The sequence below is a fragment of the Gouania willdenowi genome, chromosome 1, assembly GCF_900634775.1.
Source record: "Gouania willdenowi chromosome 1, fGouWil2.1, whole genome shotgun sequence".
NCBI classification, from domain to species: Eukaryota; Metazoa; Chordata; class Actinopteri; order Blenniiformes; family Gobiesocidae; genus Gouania; species Gouania willdenowi.
Window position 1 is genome coordinate 20,650,094 of NC_041044.1, and position 17,107 is coordinate 20,667,200.

General features: G+C 35.8%; 2 protein-coding genes across 11 annotated transcripts in view; both read left to right on the plus strand.

The window, feature by feature from the left end:
- Positions 1 to 8,946, plus strand: part of gab1 (GRB2-associated binding protein 1) — a 64,318-nt gene extending 55,372 nt beyond the window's left edge. For 7 of the 9 annotated variants that reach the window (XM_028447702.1, XM_028447712.1, XM_028447761.1 and 4 more), the window contains 5 exons: positions 966 to 1,058; positions 2,532 to 2,625; positions 4,318 to 4,441; positions 6,012 to 6,140; positions 7,373 to 8,946. In XM_028447702.1, the coding sequence (XP_028303503.1) occupies positions 966 to 1,058; positions 2,532 to 2,625; positions 4,318 to 4,441; positions 6,012 to 6,140; positions 7,373 to 7,531 (599 nt within the window). In that variant the 3' untranslated portion in view covers positions 7,532 to 8,946. Of the gene's footprint in view, positions 1 to 965; positions 1,059 to 2,531; positions 2,626 to 4,317; positions 4,442 to 5,138; positions 5,215 to 6,011; positions 6,141 to 7,372 lie in introns of all 9 variants that reach the window. The other 2 variants (XM_028447730.1, XM_028447753.1) reach the window with 2 other exon arrangements.
- A 2,478-nt stretch (positions 8,947 to 11,424) lies between these two features.
- The window catches only part of inpp4b (inositol polyphosphate-4-phosphatase type II B), a 330,847-nt gene continuing 325,164 nt past the window's right edge, over positions 11,425 to 17,107 (plus strand). For both annotated transcript variants that reach the window (XM_028466420.1, XM_028466336.1), the window contains exon 1: positions 11,425 to 11,515. The gene's annotated coding sequence lies outside the window, so the exon portion shown is untranslated. The remainder of the gene's footprint in view (positions 11,516 to 17,107) is intronic.

The following is a 17,107-nucleotide window of genomic DNA, read 5'->3' on the forward strand; positions in this document are numbered from 1 at the left end:
GCGCCATCGCTCCGTAGGGGAGCAAAATTACAACGCTGGGGGCCCCTACGTGTCAACAGCGCTGGCGAGAACCCTGAGACTGACTGCCATCTATGGGTTGAGACCTGGCTATTATAATTGATTTTTGCTATTGGCTGAGTACAAGATCATGTGATGTTTTGGGACCATCTTGCATCACAAGCAAGCACTGTTAGCCCTGCCCCCCCTTTTTTTTTTTTTTAAATTAGCACCTGTGGGCTCTACAATCTGTTGTGAGTAAGTTGGACTGAGAGAAGAGTGAATAGAGAGGTATATTGAGTAATGAGTAGCATGTTAGCATAGCATAGGTTGTTACTTAGGGATTTTATATTATATTATGTATAGACTGGGCGTGTCCAGGAGCCCCTTGTAGTGGCAGGTCAGGAGAAAGCAGGGGTTTAGTTACTCTTTAAAGTGAATTATTGTGGGGTGTGCATCTGTAACATTCATGAGATAGGAATTCTATTTTTATAAAGTATGGAATTATGTTGTTTCAACTTTCCTTTGATGTATTTTGTTAAATAGTTTACCATGAGCCAATGCAGAGTCTTTCACACTTGACTAATCCAAATCTATAAAAGCAGTATTGATTCTGTGTTTTCTGTTCCTGCTTTGGTCGTCTAAGCTGTGTATGCGCGCCTCTCAACGTGACCTTCTCAGTGTGTTCCTCAGAGTTTAGCACAGCTCGCGATGCATGCATAAGTGTGATGTGAGTCTTTGTGTGATAGGCCGTGGTGCATGAAGTGAGCTGCATGCTGGGCAGTATGGGTCTGCTATTGTAATGATGATTGTTTCCTTGCACACAAAATGAAATTGGATAACCGCGAGGGTGTTGTGTTGCTGTTAAGCCAAGTCTTGTCTTTGCTTTGCATGGCAGAGTAGGTTGTCATAATCAGCCTTTTCTGTTGTAAATTTTATAATAAGCAAAGTTTTCTTTCACCAATCAGGTCAGAGTCCTAAAATAATAAGATCAAAAGGTGTCGGTTTAGAGCGAACTGACTCTCAAACCGTGGGTGAATTCCCGCGGGGACGACGTAAGGGTAGGTACACCGCAATCAACTGATCTTGTTTCTATAAATGTTCTCTTTTTATCTCTTTCACTTTCATCTGGATTTCTTTATCTTTGATTTCTTTGGGTTTTCTTTGGGCTTAAAGCCTTTGCAGTGTATGAATATTAAATTAATGTTCTCATTAAGTTTTTAGAAATAAACACTTCACCTAAATGCACACAGACTGAATAGATTTCCCATATACTGTACAACTGTTAATATTCTGACGTTTCTTTGATAGTTTCGGTATTCACAGCTATAAATGGTAGCAATGCATCTCCAGGTGGTAATTTAACATTGATATAAAACACCACAAACAACGTCACTTATTCTGCTTTTAGTCTACACATAATTTCAGAATGAATTGTGGTCTGTAATCCAGATTTTAATAAATTACTCATTTCTATTTGTATTTTTTATTTATTGTTGCATAATATTAATATAAATTAGTAGTTTAAAAAAAAAAAACCGTGATGGGAGTGTGATGGAAACCAGAAAGGACTTATCTTTAAAGCCACACCCCTAAAATCAATCTGGTAAAATGGTTGAAAATCCCATTAATGAACATATTGACAAATGAATATCACATGAAACATAATTTACAGTAGGAATTAAAAGTTTATATATCTACATACTCATTGCTAAATAATGATCATAATTATATTAAACAAAAAGAAAATTGTGCTTAATGGAAGATGACGAGTCATGGCTTGTCTAGTATTATAAGAACAATAAAGACGAATTGATCTTCATTGTTCCGTTACGTTTGGAAAAGTTGACCAAGCTGCTTTTAACACTTTTTAGTGCCCATTTTAACGGTCTCAAAGATCTTGAAAACTTAGTTGTTTTTATTTATCAACAAAAAGTAGAGTAGAATAGTCTAATGCAACACATCCTGGAGAACTTAACCAATGACTAAATGTAGTTACATTTTTGTCAAATAAAAACTGAACAAATGCTTGTTTTAATGATGAAAATGCGGGCTTCATCATTAGTTTAAAATATACTATAAAACCCACATATAACACAAAGGTTTATCAGCACTGAAGTAATTTCTATTTGCCAGGGTAGAATATAGATGTGTGTTGCGGTCACATGACTAAATATTTCAAAGTTAAAACAAAATTAAAATATTTCTGGCCCAGAATATTGGGTGCGACAGAAATTGAATCATGTTCACTTTCAGGAATTGTATTTGCGATGACAATCTAATCTAAGCTTAATGTCTTTGGAAAACAAGCTAAAGAGCTTCTGAATAACTGTATCAATAAATAATCAAAAGTTTTATCTAATTATAACAACATTTTAGCATTTTAAATGTCTTAAAATCCAGGCTTTAATGCATATGAAAAAGTAGCTAATACATTCTTGATGTGTGCGATTATTACTCCCCAGGTGTTTCATCGTGTGTAAAATAAACATGTAATCTCAACACTGAGTGATTGGTAAATGTGTCTGCCCCAGGAAGACCAGCTCCACTGGAGATCAAACCACTGCCAGAGTGGGAGGAGCCTTGTACGCCTGTCCGCTCACCTGTAACACGATCATTTGCACGAGAGTAAGTATCTCAAAAGGTTTTTCTTTTTTTAGTCATAGTTTTACATTCTGTTAACCTCTAAGGGCATGTTCACACGCTGATGTTTATGTTTCATTCTTGGAAGGGTCACTGGCTTGAAATAATAGGCAGAAAGATTGATTATGACTTGGTAACTCAAGCAGGGTTGGAGTCAATTATTAATCACATAATTGATAATTAATGACAGTTATTGCGTAATTATAATTTTAATTGTAATTGAAAAAAATCGGTTGCTGTTGTAATCTTAATTGAGTTCAGAAAATAGACTTTGTAATTGTAATTGGCATGAAAAATCTATAAAAAACTGTCAATTATAATTTAATTCCACGCAAAACTGGGGAACCATGTTTCCCTGCTTACACATACTGTATGTAGTTAACAATTATTAAATGAGAAACAAATTAGATGATAGATAGAATACTGCTTTTCTTTGTGTAATGTTTGGTGCAGTGCATATTTCCTCCTTAGGTTCTTATTATTTCTGTTACTTTTTAAAAGCCTCCTGTGGACAGATGTTGTAAATTAGCACATGTGCAAACACATTCAAAACAATGCATCTGGGTTACCAATGTAATTGAGATGTCCATTTCAAATAAAAGGGATCTAATGATAGATCATTGTTTTTGATATATTTTAAAGCTGATTTAAAGGTTCTGTGTCATGCTATCTCCATTTGTTGTAAGAACCCAAAAAACATAGTATTTGACATTTATTTTCCCAAACTCGCTCGAGTTTTAGCCTCTGAAATACATACATAGCACTGCGCGAAGGACGCTGAAAGGCTCACCTTTGTGGGCGTGTCTGTTTACATGTCAATCACGGCAGAGAGCTTCCTGGAGCCGCGTCAAATTCATCATCAAAGTGGGAAGGCGTCATCAAATTGGAGCGAGGTGTTTGGGCTCATTCTGCAGTAAGAAAGGAGCAAATCACCCTCTAACTAACGATTGAGGGAATCAATGAAAAAAACACTTTGGGCATGTGTATGAAGCCCATATAGCACTTTATGATGTTTAAAGCACAGAAAAGTTGTTTTAGCGTAACATGGGCCCGTTAAGACATGAGTCAAAACTGACACGTTATCATAAGAGATGCTAACAGAAAGCACAAGAGGAAGGACACGCTTTATGGGGTTATTTTGACTCAGTATTTGTGATTAATTGTAATTTAACTTTATTAATTGAGAACAAAATTGACTTTCAGGGGATAAAATATAATTGGAATTTAATTGTAATTGTGAAAAATGTTGGTCACTGCAATCGGAATTCAATTGTAAATTGAACATGGATAATCGAAAGCATAATTGTAATTTAAAAATGTAATTGACCCCAACCCTGAATGAAAATTTTGTAATACTTAATACCAATGGATCTGCTTATGAGAAAAAATAGGTGTTTTGTGTGAATATCCCCTTAGTGTAGTGGATAGAATATGTGGGGGAGTAGTCACTAACATCTCATGCATTACTGTAGTCATCTCTCATTGAAACGCAGCAGGTGTGGGAGAAGTCTTAGTGCTACTTCACTGAAGGCAATACATTGTCTTGTTTCTTTACATGTGGAGGCAGGGACGGTGCTCGCTGCACTGCTTTATAGCTTTGTGTCTGTATTGAGTTTTGTGCAGAGCAGAGACTGATTGCTCAGAAGTGAGAGTGTAAACATTGTGAATGCTGCTCAGTCTCTCTAGGTTTCCAATGCCAACAAGACCCCCGTCAGTGCATAGCACGGCCTCCAGCACTGACTCCGAGGACTCAGCAGAGAATTATGTACCAATGGTCTCTAATATGTCCACAGATGAACCAGTATGTAACACACAACTATTGTTAGATATAAGAAACGCATGATTACTCCTTGTTTTTCTGTTTGACTCTGTTAATTAAGGGTTAATTATTTAAAAAGGTAATGCATATGGTATTAGTTTTGTGAATATTGTACCTTTCTTTTTTATAAGGAAAGACAGCAGACACACCACAAATAAAGCACATGATTTAGACACTCAAGTAGCAAAGACTGATTTTATTATGATTTTATGTATATGAAATAAAAAACGACATGTCCTCGACTGGCTCATCTCCTGAAGTTCCTAATTAGACGAGGTACGAGGTATCGATTGCTGCAGATGGACTCCTCGCCTTTTCGCTTCTCTTCTTTGCAGTTTCCCTTTATTTGCTTTTCTCTCTTTTCTTTTCAGGTATTGTACATCCTTTCTTTTGGCATCAAATGAATTTAATAAAATTGAAGCCTCTCTTTCAAAAAAAAAAAGCACCCACAACAACGATGCTTCCTGGTCTTAACCTTTTCTTTCCCCTGGCCCTTAATACTGTTTGCTTACTTTCATTGTTTGTCATTTGTTTCCTTTTTCTTCTTTTTTCCCCCCCTCTGGCCTCATCAGGCTCTGGATTAATTTACCTTCTTTATTTGTGCGTTTTGTTCTTAACCATCTGCTTTTCTCTCCTTTTTTTTCCTCCTCGTACTCCACTTCCTTCTTGCTCTGTGTAGAGAGGAGTCCTTCTACTGCACAGTCCCCATCACCCCTGTAAAGAGGGAGGTGGAGGAACTTGACACCATAGAGGAGGTGAGCAGGGTTTCCAGGTCAGACTTGCATGGCCTGCCCTGTCAGGACATTGAAGCCTGTTGTTGTCAGGTGCTTTCATAGCTTCAGAGAGGATTTAGAAGAGCCTTCAGTAACATAGAAAAGCTGAGGCTTGGAGACGTGTGTTGCACTTTGTGTGTGTGTGTTTTTTTTTTTTTTTAATTACATGTGATCTCAAGCCTTACAATCACTGTGAATAGTTCTGTCACATCCTAATTCTAATAACTTCACTCTACCTGTAGTTCACTATTAACAACAAAATATGCACTTTGGAGTTGTCACAATATCAAAATCTATCTGCATCTTTTTAAATTGACACTTATAAAAACATAAAACTGTTCCCTCAGTATCTAATTTAATAATACCGCTTTATTAAAGAGCATTGTTTTGCTGAAACTGCTGAATCTAGCTAAAATATTTCAATAGATAATCGAGCTACTGCACTGTAAAAAAAAAAAAAAAGAATGAAGTAACTATTATTACCTTAGTAAAAATAATAAAACAATTAATCTAATCTGTGGAATAAATGAAATAAAATGGAATGAAATCCTCAGCTGTTTATCTGGTGCTGGGATAATTAGCTTATTGTTAGCTAAACTAATATTACTGTTGCATCATTCTTTAGTTATTGATTTTCACAAACTATGTTACCAGAAAAATGCCTCGTCCTGAAATCTTGGCAGATACATTTTCGGATGCTGCGACAACTCTCACGTGTATTTGTATCTCACGTTTCATTTTGCCTCTTTTGTGAGTAAAAAAAATATATTTCAATGCAGATCATGAAGCTCGCTGCACCTATAACAGTGGATGGTGGGAGTAGCCCTATGGTGAAGCCCAAGGGAGACAAACAGGTGGAATACTTGGATTTAGATCTTGAATCTGGCAAGTCCACCCCACCCAGAAAGGTAGGATTTCATCGACACTTTCACCGATGAAGGGATCCACTACTGTTTTGAACCTTTAAAAAATACTTATCAGAAGATCTATGCCTAACAAAACTTTTTGCACCATATTAGTTTTATTAACTTTTAAAAATGGGACTACTTTACCGTTTTAGTGCCTGTGTTCCGCCATCTTGAAATCACATGATTGATGATGTCACATTCCCCCATTTGCCTGTAATTATCCCATTGTTTCCTATTGGAGTGAAGCCTCCAGCCTGCTTTTTTGATAAGCAAGTAATCATGGACTGTTGAAGTAATCCCACCCAAAAGGACTTTTATTCCCAAGGTTTGTGTGTCTTCAACGGTCTGTGATTACTTGCTAACTTCAGAGCATCAGTAACACACTGTTAAAGGGAGGGTAAAAGTCCCTTAGGAGAGCTCTTCTTCTCGTCTCCATTGACCACCTTTACATGGGAGCTTTAATTCCTCTTTAATTCAGAATAAAAGTAAATTCCTCTTTAAACTGACCTTGTTCCTAATGCAAATGTAATTCCGAATTAAATATTAATCCGGATTAAGTGGCTGGTTTATTCAGATTTTAATTTCGAATTAAATAATTCCTCTATCTTGTAAACACTTAAGTCCGCTTTCAATAATTTGTTACTGAGTAAATTATTGTTTTTTTTTTTTTTGAATTGATCAACGGACATTGTGAAACTACAAAAAATGAAATGACTACAGCCAAATGCATCACATTATCACCGACCAATCAGATTAAATGTAATGCACGGCACCAAAACAGCATTGAATGCTGGTTATTTTCTCTGTTTTAGAGTTCATAAATGTAGCTATACTTAGAGCATGAGGATTTTTTATATAGAATTCACAGGTGTTATTTTTATTTTGAAAAACCTTATATTTTATACAGATGCCTTTGTGGAAAATAAGTTAAGTTCCAATTGTGCAAGATTTGATCTCTTCCTTTTTTTAAGTTTGTACATGAGATGTTGCAAGATTTATTACCAAAAAAAAAGGTGGGGGTGAAAGGAACTGGTAACTTTTACTTTGAGTACTATTTAAATGAGCTACTTGACTTGCAGTATTTTATGTACGACTCACTTGTACTTGAGTACAATTTCAATCAAGTAAGATATATCAATACTCTTTACACCTCTGCACATTTGTAAAAACAGTAGAGGATCCCTTTAGGATGCTTTGTCACTTTGAAATCCTAAACATGTCTTTTTGTTCAGATAAAAAGCAATGGAACTGGGATCCCTGCGTCAGACGAGCGGGTTGATTATGTGGTTGTCGACCAGCAACGGACACAGGCCTTAAAGAGCACCCGAGAAGCCTGGAGCGATGGCCGTCAATCCACAGAAACTGAAACTCCCTCCAAAGGACCAAAGTGACCCTAACGTCACGGGCACCAACCCACCCTTAAAGCCCCTGGATGAGACTGCTGGGTGTAGGCAGGGATTTGTGCCTTGGGACTATCCACTGTTCATGTTCCACCTTGAAAAGACACCCCCAGGAACGCCATGACCACTCAACTGTCTTTAGTTTACACTGCTGGGAGCTGACTGCGTGTGCAGCTGAGGGGGAAGAGATACGAGCCAGGAATAAGCTGTATGCATTATGGAAGCAGCTGGGATGACTGGACAAATCCAGGGGGTTCATTCGAACATGCTCTGCCTCCCGTAAGATTCTGATTTTTGTGTTCTTGTTCATCTTTCAGATTCCTGCGGGCTGAACCGGAGTTAACATTTCCTTTTCATTCTTTTGGTTTGTTTTTTCGATCGTTTGTGAAATCAGTTGGTGAGATGATCACAATTTGTTGATGAACACAGATAGGTAGTAGCGCAGTAGGTTCTTCATCAGTGTTGTTCTGTAGTTTTTTTTTTCTTTTTCAGTTTCCTACACTGCAGCGATGTTTCTGCGGAGATGTGCTCACAGAGGCTCAGAGACTAAATGTTTTGTTTTAACACAAAGCCAGTTGAACATTTTAGTGCTAAATGGAAACAAGCATTTAAGTCGAGCCTTGGATTAAGTCGAGGTTTATTCCACTGAACGTGACTTGATTTCCAGTTGTTTTGGAGGTGGAGATGCTTCAATCTGTTGTGATGGAAGTGCAAAGACTGTACAAAAGTGTTATGTATATAGACAGAAGTGTCCTTTGTTTTTGTATGGGAATGTCCAGCATGCTCGACTGGTAGATGTACGGATTCTGCAGGGTAGAATCCTGTGCCTGTCTTGGATGGTATCAGGACTTGTGATAAACGGATGAATTACTGTGAGTTTTTAATGGAATGTGACAGGTTCTCTTTAAGTTATGCAGCGGTATCAACCTTGGGCTCGAGGGAGAGAAAATCAGGTACGCATTATGAATGGATGCTAATACGACTTTTCCATTTCTAATTTATTTCTCGGCAGTATTTCATCAGGTGGATGTCGTTTCCATTTTTAGCGCATTATTATTGATTCCTGTAGAGGAATATCTGCCCAAATCAATTAAAATATTTAGTTTGACAAACACTGGTCAATTAGTTTCATCACTTTATTTCTCCCTTCCTCATTTCTCTCTGCGCACATGCATAATTTATTTGAAAATGACTTAGCTGTTAGGGGAAATTAACTGCCTCATGATGTCAACTTGATGCTTTTTTTTCCTTCTTTTTTTACACTAAAAAAGGTTTTCCACTGATCTGTATTAACATGTTGTAAACTCTTCATCAGAAAACCCAAGCATGTGCTAGGCCAAGATAAAATCATAAACTCATCAATGTACATAGTTTGCTATCGATTACATAAACAACAAAAAAAAAAATGCGGCAGAGAAAAAGTGAAGTGACACAGACTTGGTAGTCACATTTATCTTAAATGTGACTACCAAGTCTGTGTCACTTCACTTTTTCTCTGCCGCAGTTTTTTTTTTTTTTTTTTTTTTTTTTTTTTTTTTTTTTTTGTGATACACGATGCACAGCTGAGTTTTTTTTTTTTCTTTGTTTTTATATGAATCTGTACATGAAATGTAAATTTTAAAAAGCAGGCTAAATAAACTCTTAAGCATGTGCTGGCTTTTGTCTTTTTGGTTTTTCTTTTGATTTAAAAAAAATAATAATAAAGCTGTTTTCACCCCTTAATTGTATGTAATTGTGGACTTCTAAGGTTACACACTCTTGTTTTTTTAAAGGCAGTTTTTATTTCCACTTCTTTTTATGTGGAGGGTAGCCCTGTTATTTCTCATCTTGTGGAAATAATAAAATAAGCTTTCATCTGGTGGTCATAACTTACGGACTCCACTAGGATGTTTTGTTTTTGCTCAAAGCACTAAAATTCATATTGTGGTTAATAACTTATTATAGGTATGAGAGTGCTTGTGATTTTCTACTTAAAACATCCTTTAACTGTGTTATAATTCTATTTAATTGGGATATATACGTATATGAGCTACTGTAGTGTTGACGGTAACCGAAAACAGTTTGCAATCATTAAGTCTTGTTTACGTCATTCTGTGTACCAACTTATATTGGTTATATGTTATTTATATTGTGTCAGCACGTAAAATATTTAAGTATAAAAGACAAAATCTGATTGATGCAGAGCTATCTGTACTTTAACATATCTTTTGTGTTAAATTATCTGTGCAGTATCTTTGTGCACGGCCCAGTGTCCTCACAGTAAGTAACCTATGGCCACCCTCTTTGGGGAGAACATGCAAACTTTATTCAGTAGAAAATCAGACCTGGGCCACATAAAGAACTTTTATTAGATGCATGTAAAGGTTTATGGTTCATCTGCATTCATTACAACCTTGCTTTGTAACGTCCTGTTTCAGAGGTGGGCAACTTTTATCATAGCAGGGGCTTTAAAAATGTGATTGAAGAGCCCGGGGCCATATTATCAACATTTACGTCTGCATTTAGAAAATGGTCAATCGGAGCATTAATGCAGGAAAGACCATAGTTTTTTTTTTTGTTTTTTCCTGTTGTATGATTTTTGGATTCACTTTCTGTATTTTTGTGTGTTTTTTATGTTATTTTTGGAGTCATTTTGTATATTTTGTTGTCATTTTATGTACTTAAGTGTGTTGTTTTGTAAATGTTATATTCATTTTGTATATTTTTGTTGTCATTCTGTGTTATTTTAATTTATTTATTATTATTTTGTATGTTTTTGAAGCTATTTTGTAGATTTTGGTTGACATTTTGTGTATTTTTGTTGTCCTTTTTGTGTATTTTGTTCTAATTGTGTGTGTGTTTTGCAGTCATTTTGTGTAGGATATATGAGTCATTTTGTGCATTTACTTTGTGGGCTGCACAAAATTAGTCAGAGGGTCGCATGTGGCCCCCAGACCGACAGTTGCCCATGCCTTGTCCTGTGTCTTTAGCTGTTCTTAAATGTTTTGGTCTTTAATTTATTTTACAATGCTGCTTTTCTTTCAAAACCACCACAAAACTGTAATTATAAATATAAACTGTTCCATTACCAGAGGTGATGATGAAAGATTACTGAACTTATAGAGTAAGTACACCCCAAACCAACCTTTTTTTGCTGAATATATGTGTATTTAGCTGAAAAATGTTTTTTCTGGGATCTGTATACTTTCAATATATATATATATTTACTTTATTTTATTTACTCCTTACTTATTTAAACAAATATCTGTACTTTCTACTCCTTACATTTTAAAAATGAGCTTGTTACTTTTAAGACCCTTGATCGAAGATGACGTCACAACGTAAAAAGACGCAACGTTTTGGTAGTTTGAGATTTTTTCTGTTAGGTAGGTCCCTTAGTTTTATGATTAACATTTTCAGATTATTAAAAATGTTAAACTCAAAGCTGCTCTGGGTTTAATTGAGCATTTACCTTTTTTTTTCTTGACACATTTTATTTACACATTGTATTTATTATGAACGCTAAATTCTCCAGGTATTAAAGATTTAACTTGTTCCTACCAGTATTCTACAAGTTCGTAACAAAATAAAATGTATGGAATTTGCTGCTTTAAAACCCCAGTTTTATTATTGAAAGGACATTTGTTTTACTTTTTAGTAGCATGTATTTATTTTATTTTATTTATTTATTTTATTTTATTTTACTTTTACTCAAGTAAGGGAGCAACTTCAATACTTATAATTTTACCAGAGCTATTTTTTTTTAAATTCACGTATCTAAACTTTCACTTGAGTTCTGAAAACAAGTAATTCTGCCACCTATGTCATGTCCGTTACCTCTTTGCTAATTTTGGGCGTTGTGCAGTTACGTCACTTCCGCCTACGGTCAATGTGCCTGAACAGGTCGAGGATTAACGAGGTTTATGATGGAAATTCGGTGGAAACAACCTGTCTGTGGCCCACACGTCAAATACACGGAAAATACGGCCAGAAACGGTAAGAAAGATTAATTTGCTATATTTGAAAAGAGTTGTTTTAAAAACAGCCAATGCGTGGCAGTGAAATTTTAAGTTAGTAAAGTTGTACTTGAAATGTTTTCCTACTAAACTACACGAGTTTTCACAAATGACCTTAATTTCTTTCGTCAAATCATTTTTAATCGGTTTACTTGAGGCCAAAGTGGCCCAGTGTTGGCAAAGCATAAACACACGTGCTTCCAATTGACAAATTAAACTTGGAGACAATTCGCTTCTGTAGCATTTATAGCAATTCATTTTAGTCGATTATACTCGAATTACTATCTTAACACAATTGGCTAAAATAAGCCTTATTTGTTTTATTTACTTGTTTCATTTAATGTTTTTTAGAGTCAAAATTTTATAATTCTACGTGTAAGATAATTTGTTTAGGTTGTCATATTGTAAAGCTTTCTATAAAGCTCTGGTGATTCTTATTAGGGCTGCACAATGAATCGAATTTTAGTCGATTTTGGTTGCCACGATTAATCGGTTATATTAACATTTAAAATACGGGCTTTGCATGCTGTAATAGTGTAATTATTCATTTAGCCTTTGGCTATTATTATTATTATTTTTTAGAAAGTGTCTAATCTTACCGTTGCCGTACGGACAACCCCCGGTGCTATTGGTACATTTACCGAACTACACGTACATAGCGCTTAGGTTTAGTCTTAGTCACGGGCACTGCGTACATATAGAATGTCAATTGATACGGCAACTGTACATATAGCAACTGCCTTTTTAAATTTTTTTTATAATTTGTTTTTAAAATTACAATTCAATTTAAAGCTTAATTTTGCACTGTAAACTGAACAGATATTGTTTGTTTAAAAGTAGTGCAATGAAAACACTGATTTTTCACAAATATGATAAATAATTGTGATTACAGTTTTGATCATAATAATCGTGGTTTTCGTTTTGGCCATAATCGTGCAGCTCTAATTTTTATTGGAAGTACTGAACCCTTCAAGCTTCATCAGTGACGGTGCATCAAATGAACTCTTGGTAATTGGTAAACAAAAACATGATTTCTTCAAAACATAGATATATTTTACCAAGCCGCAGACGCATGAAAACCTGGGCTGACTTTTGTTTTGTTCAAAAGAAACAATAATAATAATATATACAATATATATATATATATATATATATATATATATATATTAAAAGGGCAATGTTTAAAATGCATATTCACAGATGGATAATGCTAGTGTATAAGTCTGTGTGCACTTGAATTTAATCAGTATGTAATTAACATTTGTTTACTTAATTATGTATGGTACTAATAACATGCTAAATATAAAACATGTCAACTCATAGTCTGTATCTGCAAAGTTTGTTTTCTGTAGTTTTTTTTTGTTTTTTTTTAATGTTTTTATAATGCTGTTGTATCAGTCTTACAATTATTTTTTAGATGATACCAGTGACACCTTAGATCGGAAATGAGCACTTTCCTGTTAGAATATGCTTATAGTGGCCACTAGGTGAAGCTGTTGTCCAAAAATACTGTATAGCTCCACTTTGCATAGTCCCCACCCCTCTAGAGCAGTCTGCTTTCCTGATGCCCTCCTGTCCAACGCTCTGCAGTGCAGTGGGAGCAAAAATCACACTGACACTTTTTATATTACCTCTGATATTTAGCTGCTGGGTTTTACTGTACATAATATTCATGGGCCACCAAGAAACTAATTATAGTATTTTAGTTTCTTTTTAAAGCTCTCCCTGGCCATTTGTGCAGTAACCACATAAATATTTCTCCATTGGTGCTATTGCTAAAAATACATTGGAAATTAATTATTAATTGTATGCTGCAAGCTGAGAATAAGTGTGCATCACATGATTACATTTAGAATTATTTGTTTATTTTATTAAAGACATTAAAACAAATTTAATGCTCCTCCACATTGAAAAAAGACAAAAAGATGAATGAAAAGGAGCAGAAGGAAGTAAGTTATAAAATCTACCCCTTCCATAAGACATCAATGACCTTAAACAAAGGCAAACTGCAATGTATTATAAGTGTTTCAGTCTATTGATAATTATAATCTATTCAACTTTCTTTTTGTTTTTAATACTTTGATTTTAAAGGTAATCTTTAGCAGTTAAAATGAGGTCAACAAAAATAATGAAATAAACTAAAAAACTAAACTAAAAAAATAGACTATTCAATGTACAACTATAGACATTAAATAAATGCTTAATCAAATAAAATGTTCAACATATTTTATAAATAATCAGTGCACACCTGAGGGTGAACTAACATCTCTAACATGAAATGAACAGCAGGGTATGTATATAAATATTATGGGGGAATTTTGGCATCTATTTTCGCATATATAATGAAATTCTTTTCTTAAGAACAAAAAAAGCACATGAAAAGGAAAAATAACCCCAATAGTGTTTTTACTGTTTAATATAAACCACTGCTGCTGAATCTTGTTAATTATATATCTGACAATGAGTTACATAAAATTATGATTGATAAATATCTCTCTGATTTCTTCTAATTAAACCAGATCAGGCTGATGATTTAATCATTAATTATTGGGAGCAGTACTAACAGGATATTCTTGTGTAATAGATATATTACAGTCTATTGGGGCCAACTTTGTGTATAAACCCAATTGGGATGGAGGAATAGTGACATTAGTTTTATGCTAAACATTTATTTCACGCGACGTGTGACATGTTAGTGTTCATCCTTCCATACAAGTGTTAAATCTTACTATACAGTAAGTAAATCAGTGGCCTTTTGTGGTTCACAAAGTACACAGACAGTAACCCGTGCACTTTTTACTCGGTGGTTAGCGTTGGCTCTTAGCCCAGTTGTGTGTCGATGGGTTAGCTTAGCTTAGCATGCTTTAGTGGAATTTCCAGTGTGCATCTCTCTCTCTCTCTCTCTCTCTCTCTCTGTCAATGCGTTTGTGGGAAAATTGGGTGGATCTGGTGTAGATCTTGGACTGGTTCACTTTGCTGGGTGGGTCTGGTTTTAACCAAGTAGCGGTGCGTGATATGTCACTGCATGGCAGCTGTGACGAGCGGAGCGGTGTCAACAGCCACCGCGGCGGAGCAGGAGGGGGAGCGGCAGCGCGCACTGATCATGGCGTTTGCTCGCATCATCTTTTCAGGTGGTGAAACATGAAACTACTAATGTACACAGCTACTTTGGAGCGGCTCAAGCCAATCATCTGCCGACATCCCCCCAGAATGCCTTGCGGTTCTGGGTCAGGGGTTGTTTCCGGGTTTTTTCTAACGAAGTTCAGTGAAATTATCAGAACATTCTATCGCACATATTTTCTATTGATATTGATTCCATCTCTATCGCGATATACTGTATATAGTTATCATTTCATCGCCCAGGCCTCCGTGACGTACCTGGTCACATGACCACTGTTCTGCGAGAAAACATGACGCGGTTCGGGTAAACAGTAAAGGATACGGGACATTTCTAAGCATTATACTTTAAAATTATTACTGCCACATTAGACATGAAACAACAAATGAATACAGAGTGTTATAAGGAGGTTCTGATCGTCTGTCTTTCTGCAGCTAAGTCTCCTGGGATGAGATTTGACGGGAGTTACGAGGCTCCTGCCCAAAACAACGTTCAATGGAAACACGTTCAAAGTGCAATTATACTTTTTCGCCATTTGGAAATATCGCTTAATGGCAATGCAGATATTGTCGTAGCTCATTTGAAATAACAATACAGTTACACTTATGTTTAGGGATGCACCAAAATGAAAATTTGTGGCCGAAGCCTAATAAAATATAAACACTTGGCCGAATATCGAATGCGGTTAAGTTTTTCACAATTTTTTTAATAGAGCATCAATAACTTAGAATACATTTTTATACATGTATTTAAAAAAAAAAGTAAATGTTTATTGAATATTCTGACATTTTTTTAAACATTCCAGTGCTTAAAAAAAAGCACAAAAAAGTTTTTCATTTATATTAGCCCTTCAAATAAAACAAAACATGAATTCCCAAAAAAAACTAAAGTGCATTAAAGGGGAGGTATGATGAAAAAAATCACTTTATAATAGTTTTGCTGCAGTGATATACTGTATATCCCTTTAGCCTCATTCAGAGGGACAGAGTTGGAAAAGTTTCCTCCTTCCCTTGTTGTTCCACTTTTTGTTAAAAGTCAGCTTTAAACGGGCAAGTTGGATTTTGCCCACATTGGCAGGTGTCACCTAACACGCCTCCTAGAATGTGATCTCCTCCCTCTCCAACTATCTAACAGCTACAACAACACTGCGGTTTAATATAGAATATATATTCTACATTATTGCCATATATGTAAATGTAAACTGCACTACTGGACACCCAAACTGCACTACTTTTTCTGCTTCCGATCGTGTCGGGAGTCACTGCTTAGAGCCACGGCCACTGTTTACACACATCAGCTGGTAGCACTCCGTGCTAATGCTACACCTGCCTATGCCGAGGCTGCACAGGCTGGTGTAGTGTAAGTACACTGGTGTAGTGTAAGGAGGAAACGATGGGGATGTTTACGGATTTGTGGCTCACAGCGCAAACAATGGACTTGGTTGAGGAATTGGACGGCTTCCAACTTTTACGCGGTGACGGAGAGCGGAAAGAAGAGAGTCTGGCTGTGATTGTGTGCGGAAAGGAGGAGCTGCTGCTGGTCCTGCTGCTCTGGTTCTGCTGCAACGCGCACACACTTTTCCGACTCATAATCGCTGCACATTGTTTGATTGCGTCACACGCTACTGTTTGGCCTTGCTTTTAAACCGAAAGCCGAATGTGGCTTTTTTTTTTGTATTTTTGCAATATTCGGCCGAATATATTCGGCGCAACTCTACTTATGACTTAAATCTCTTCAGCATAATACATTTCACATTCTACTTGAACATATTGAACTTGATAATTTGATGTCATTTAGATTGTTACATAGTCTGACTCCCTGAACTGAAATGCACCTTTCTTTTGTGTCACTGTCCTCAATTTCTCACAAGTTATAATTGCTTTTTCTCTCTCTATTATTTTTGATTGCAGATTTGTGGGTAAGATTTTTAAATGAGCTTTGTACATGGTTTTTAAAATGTTCAATATTTATGTAATATTTTGCTGCAAATAGTGGAGGTCCATGATTAGTATCATAGCAAATCAATAGGATTTATTATGATTAAAAACAAGCGAGTAATAAGGAGGTTTTTTTTTTATATTAGAATCTTTGAGGGCTTCCTTCTGAATAGACTTTTGTTGTTTTTATGGAGATATTGCCTGATTATTTTCTCAGGCTTCTGGATAAGATTTGTGGTAGCTCTGACTCTGTTGGCTGATCATCACAGATTTATGGATTTGTTATGGGCCTGTTGTTTATTAAAATTCAACATATGGACTATGTGGTTTCGCAGTTCCATCTGATCCTATAAATCTCTAACACTGGAAAGAGCCTGATACATTCTAGTCCATGTAAATCTGTTCATCATTATTTTTGTGTTGATTTAATCACTGTCCAGATTCCCCAGTGAAACTAAATGGCATCCTTCTCATACTGGGATATCAGACTGGTTTCAAATGTGCAGCAGATGCTAAA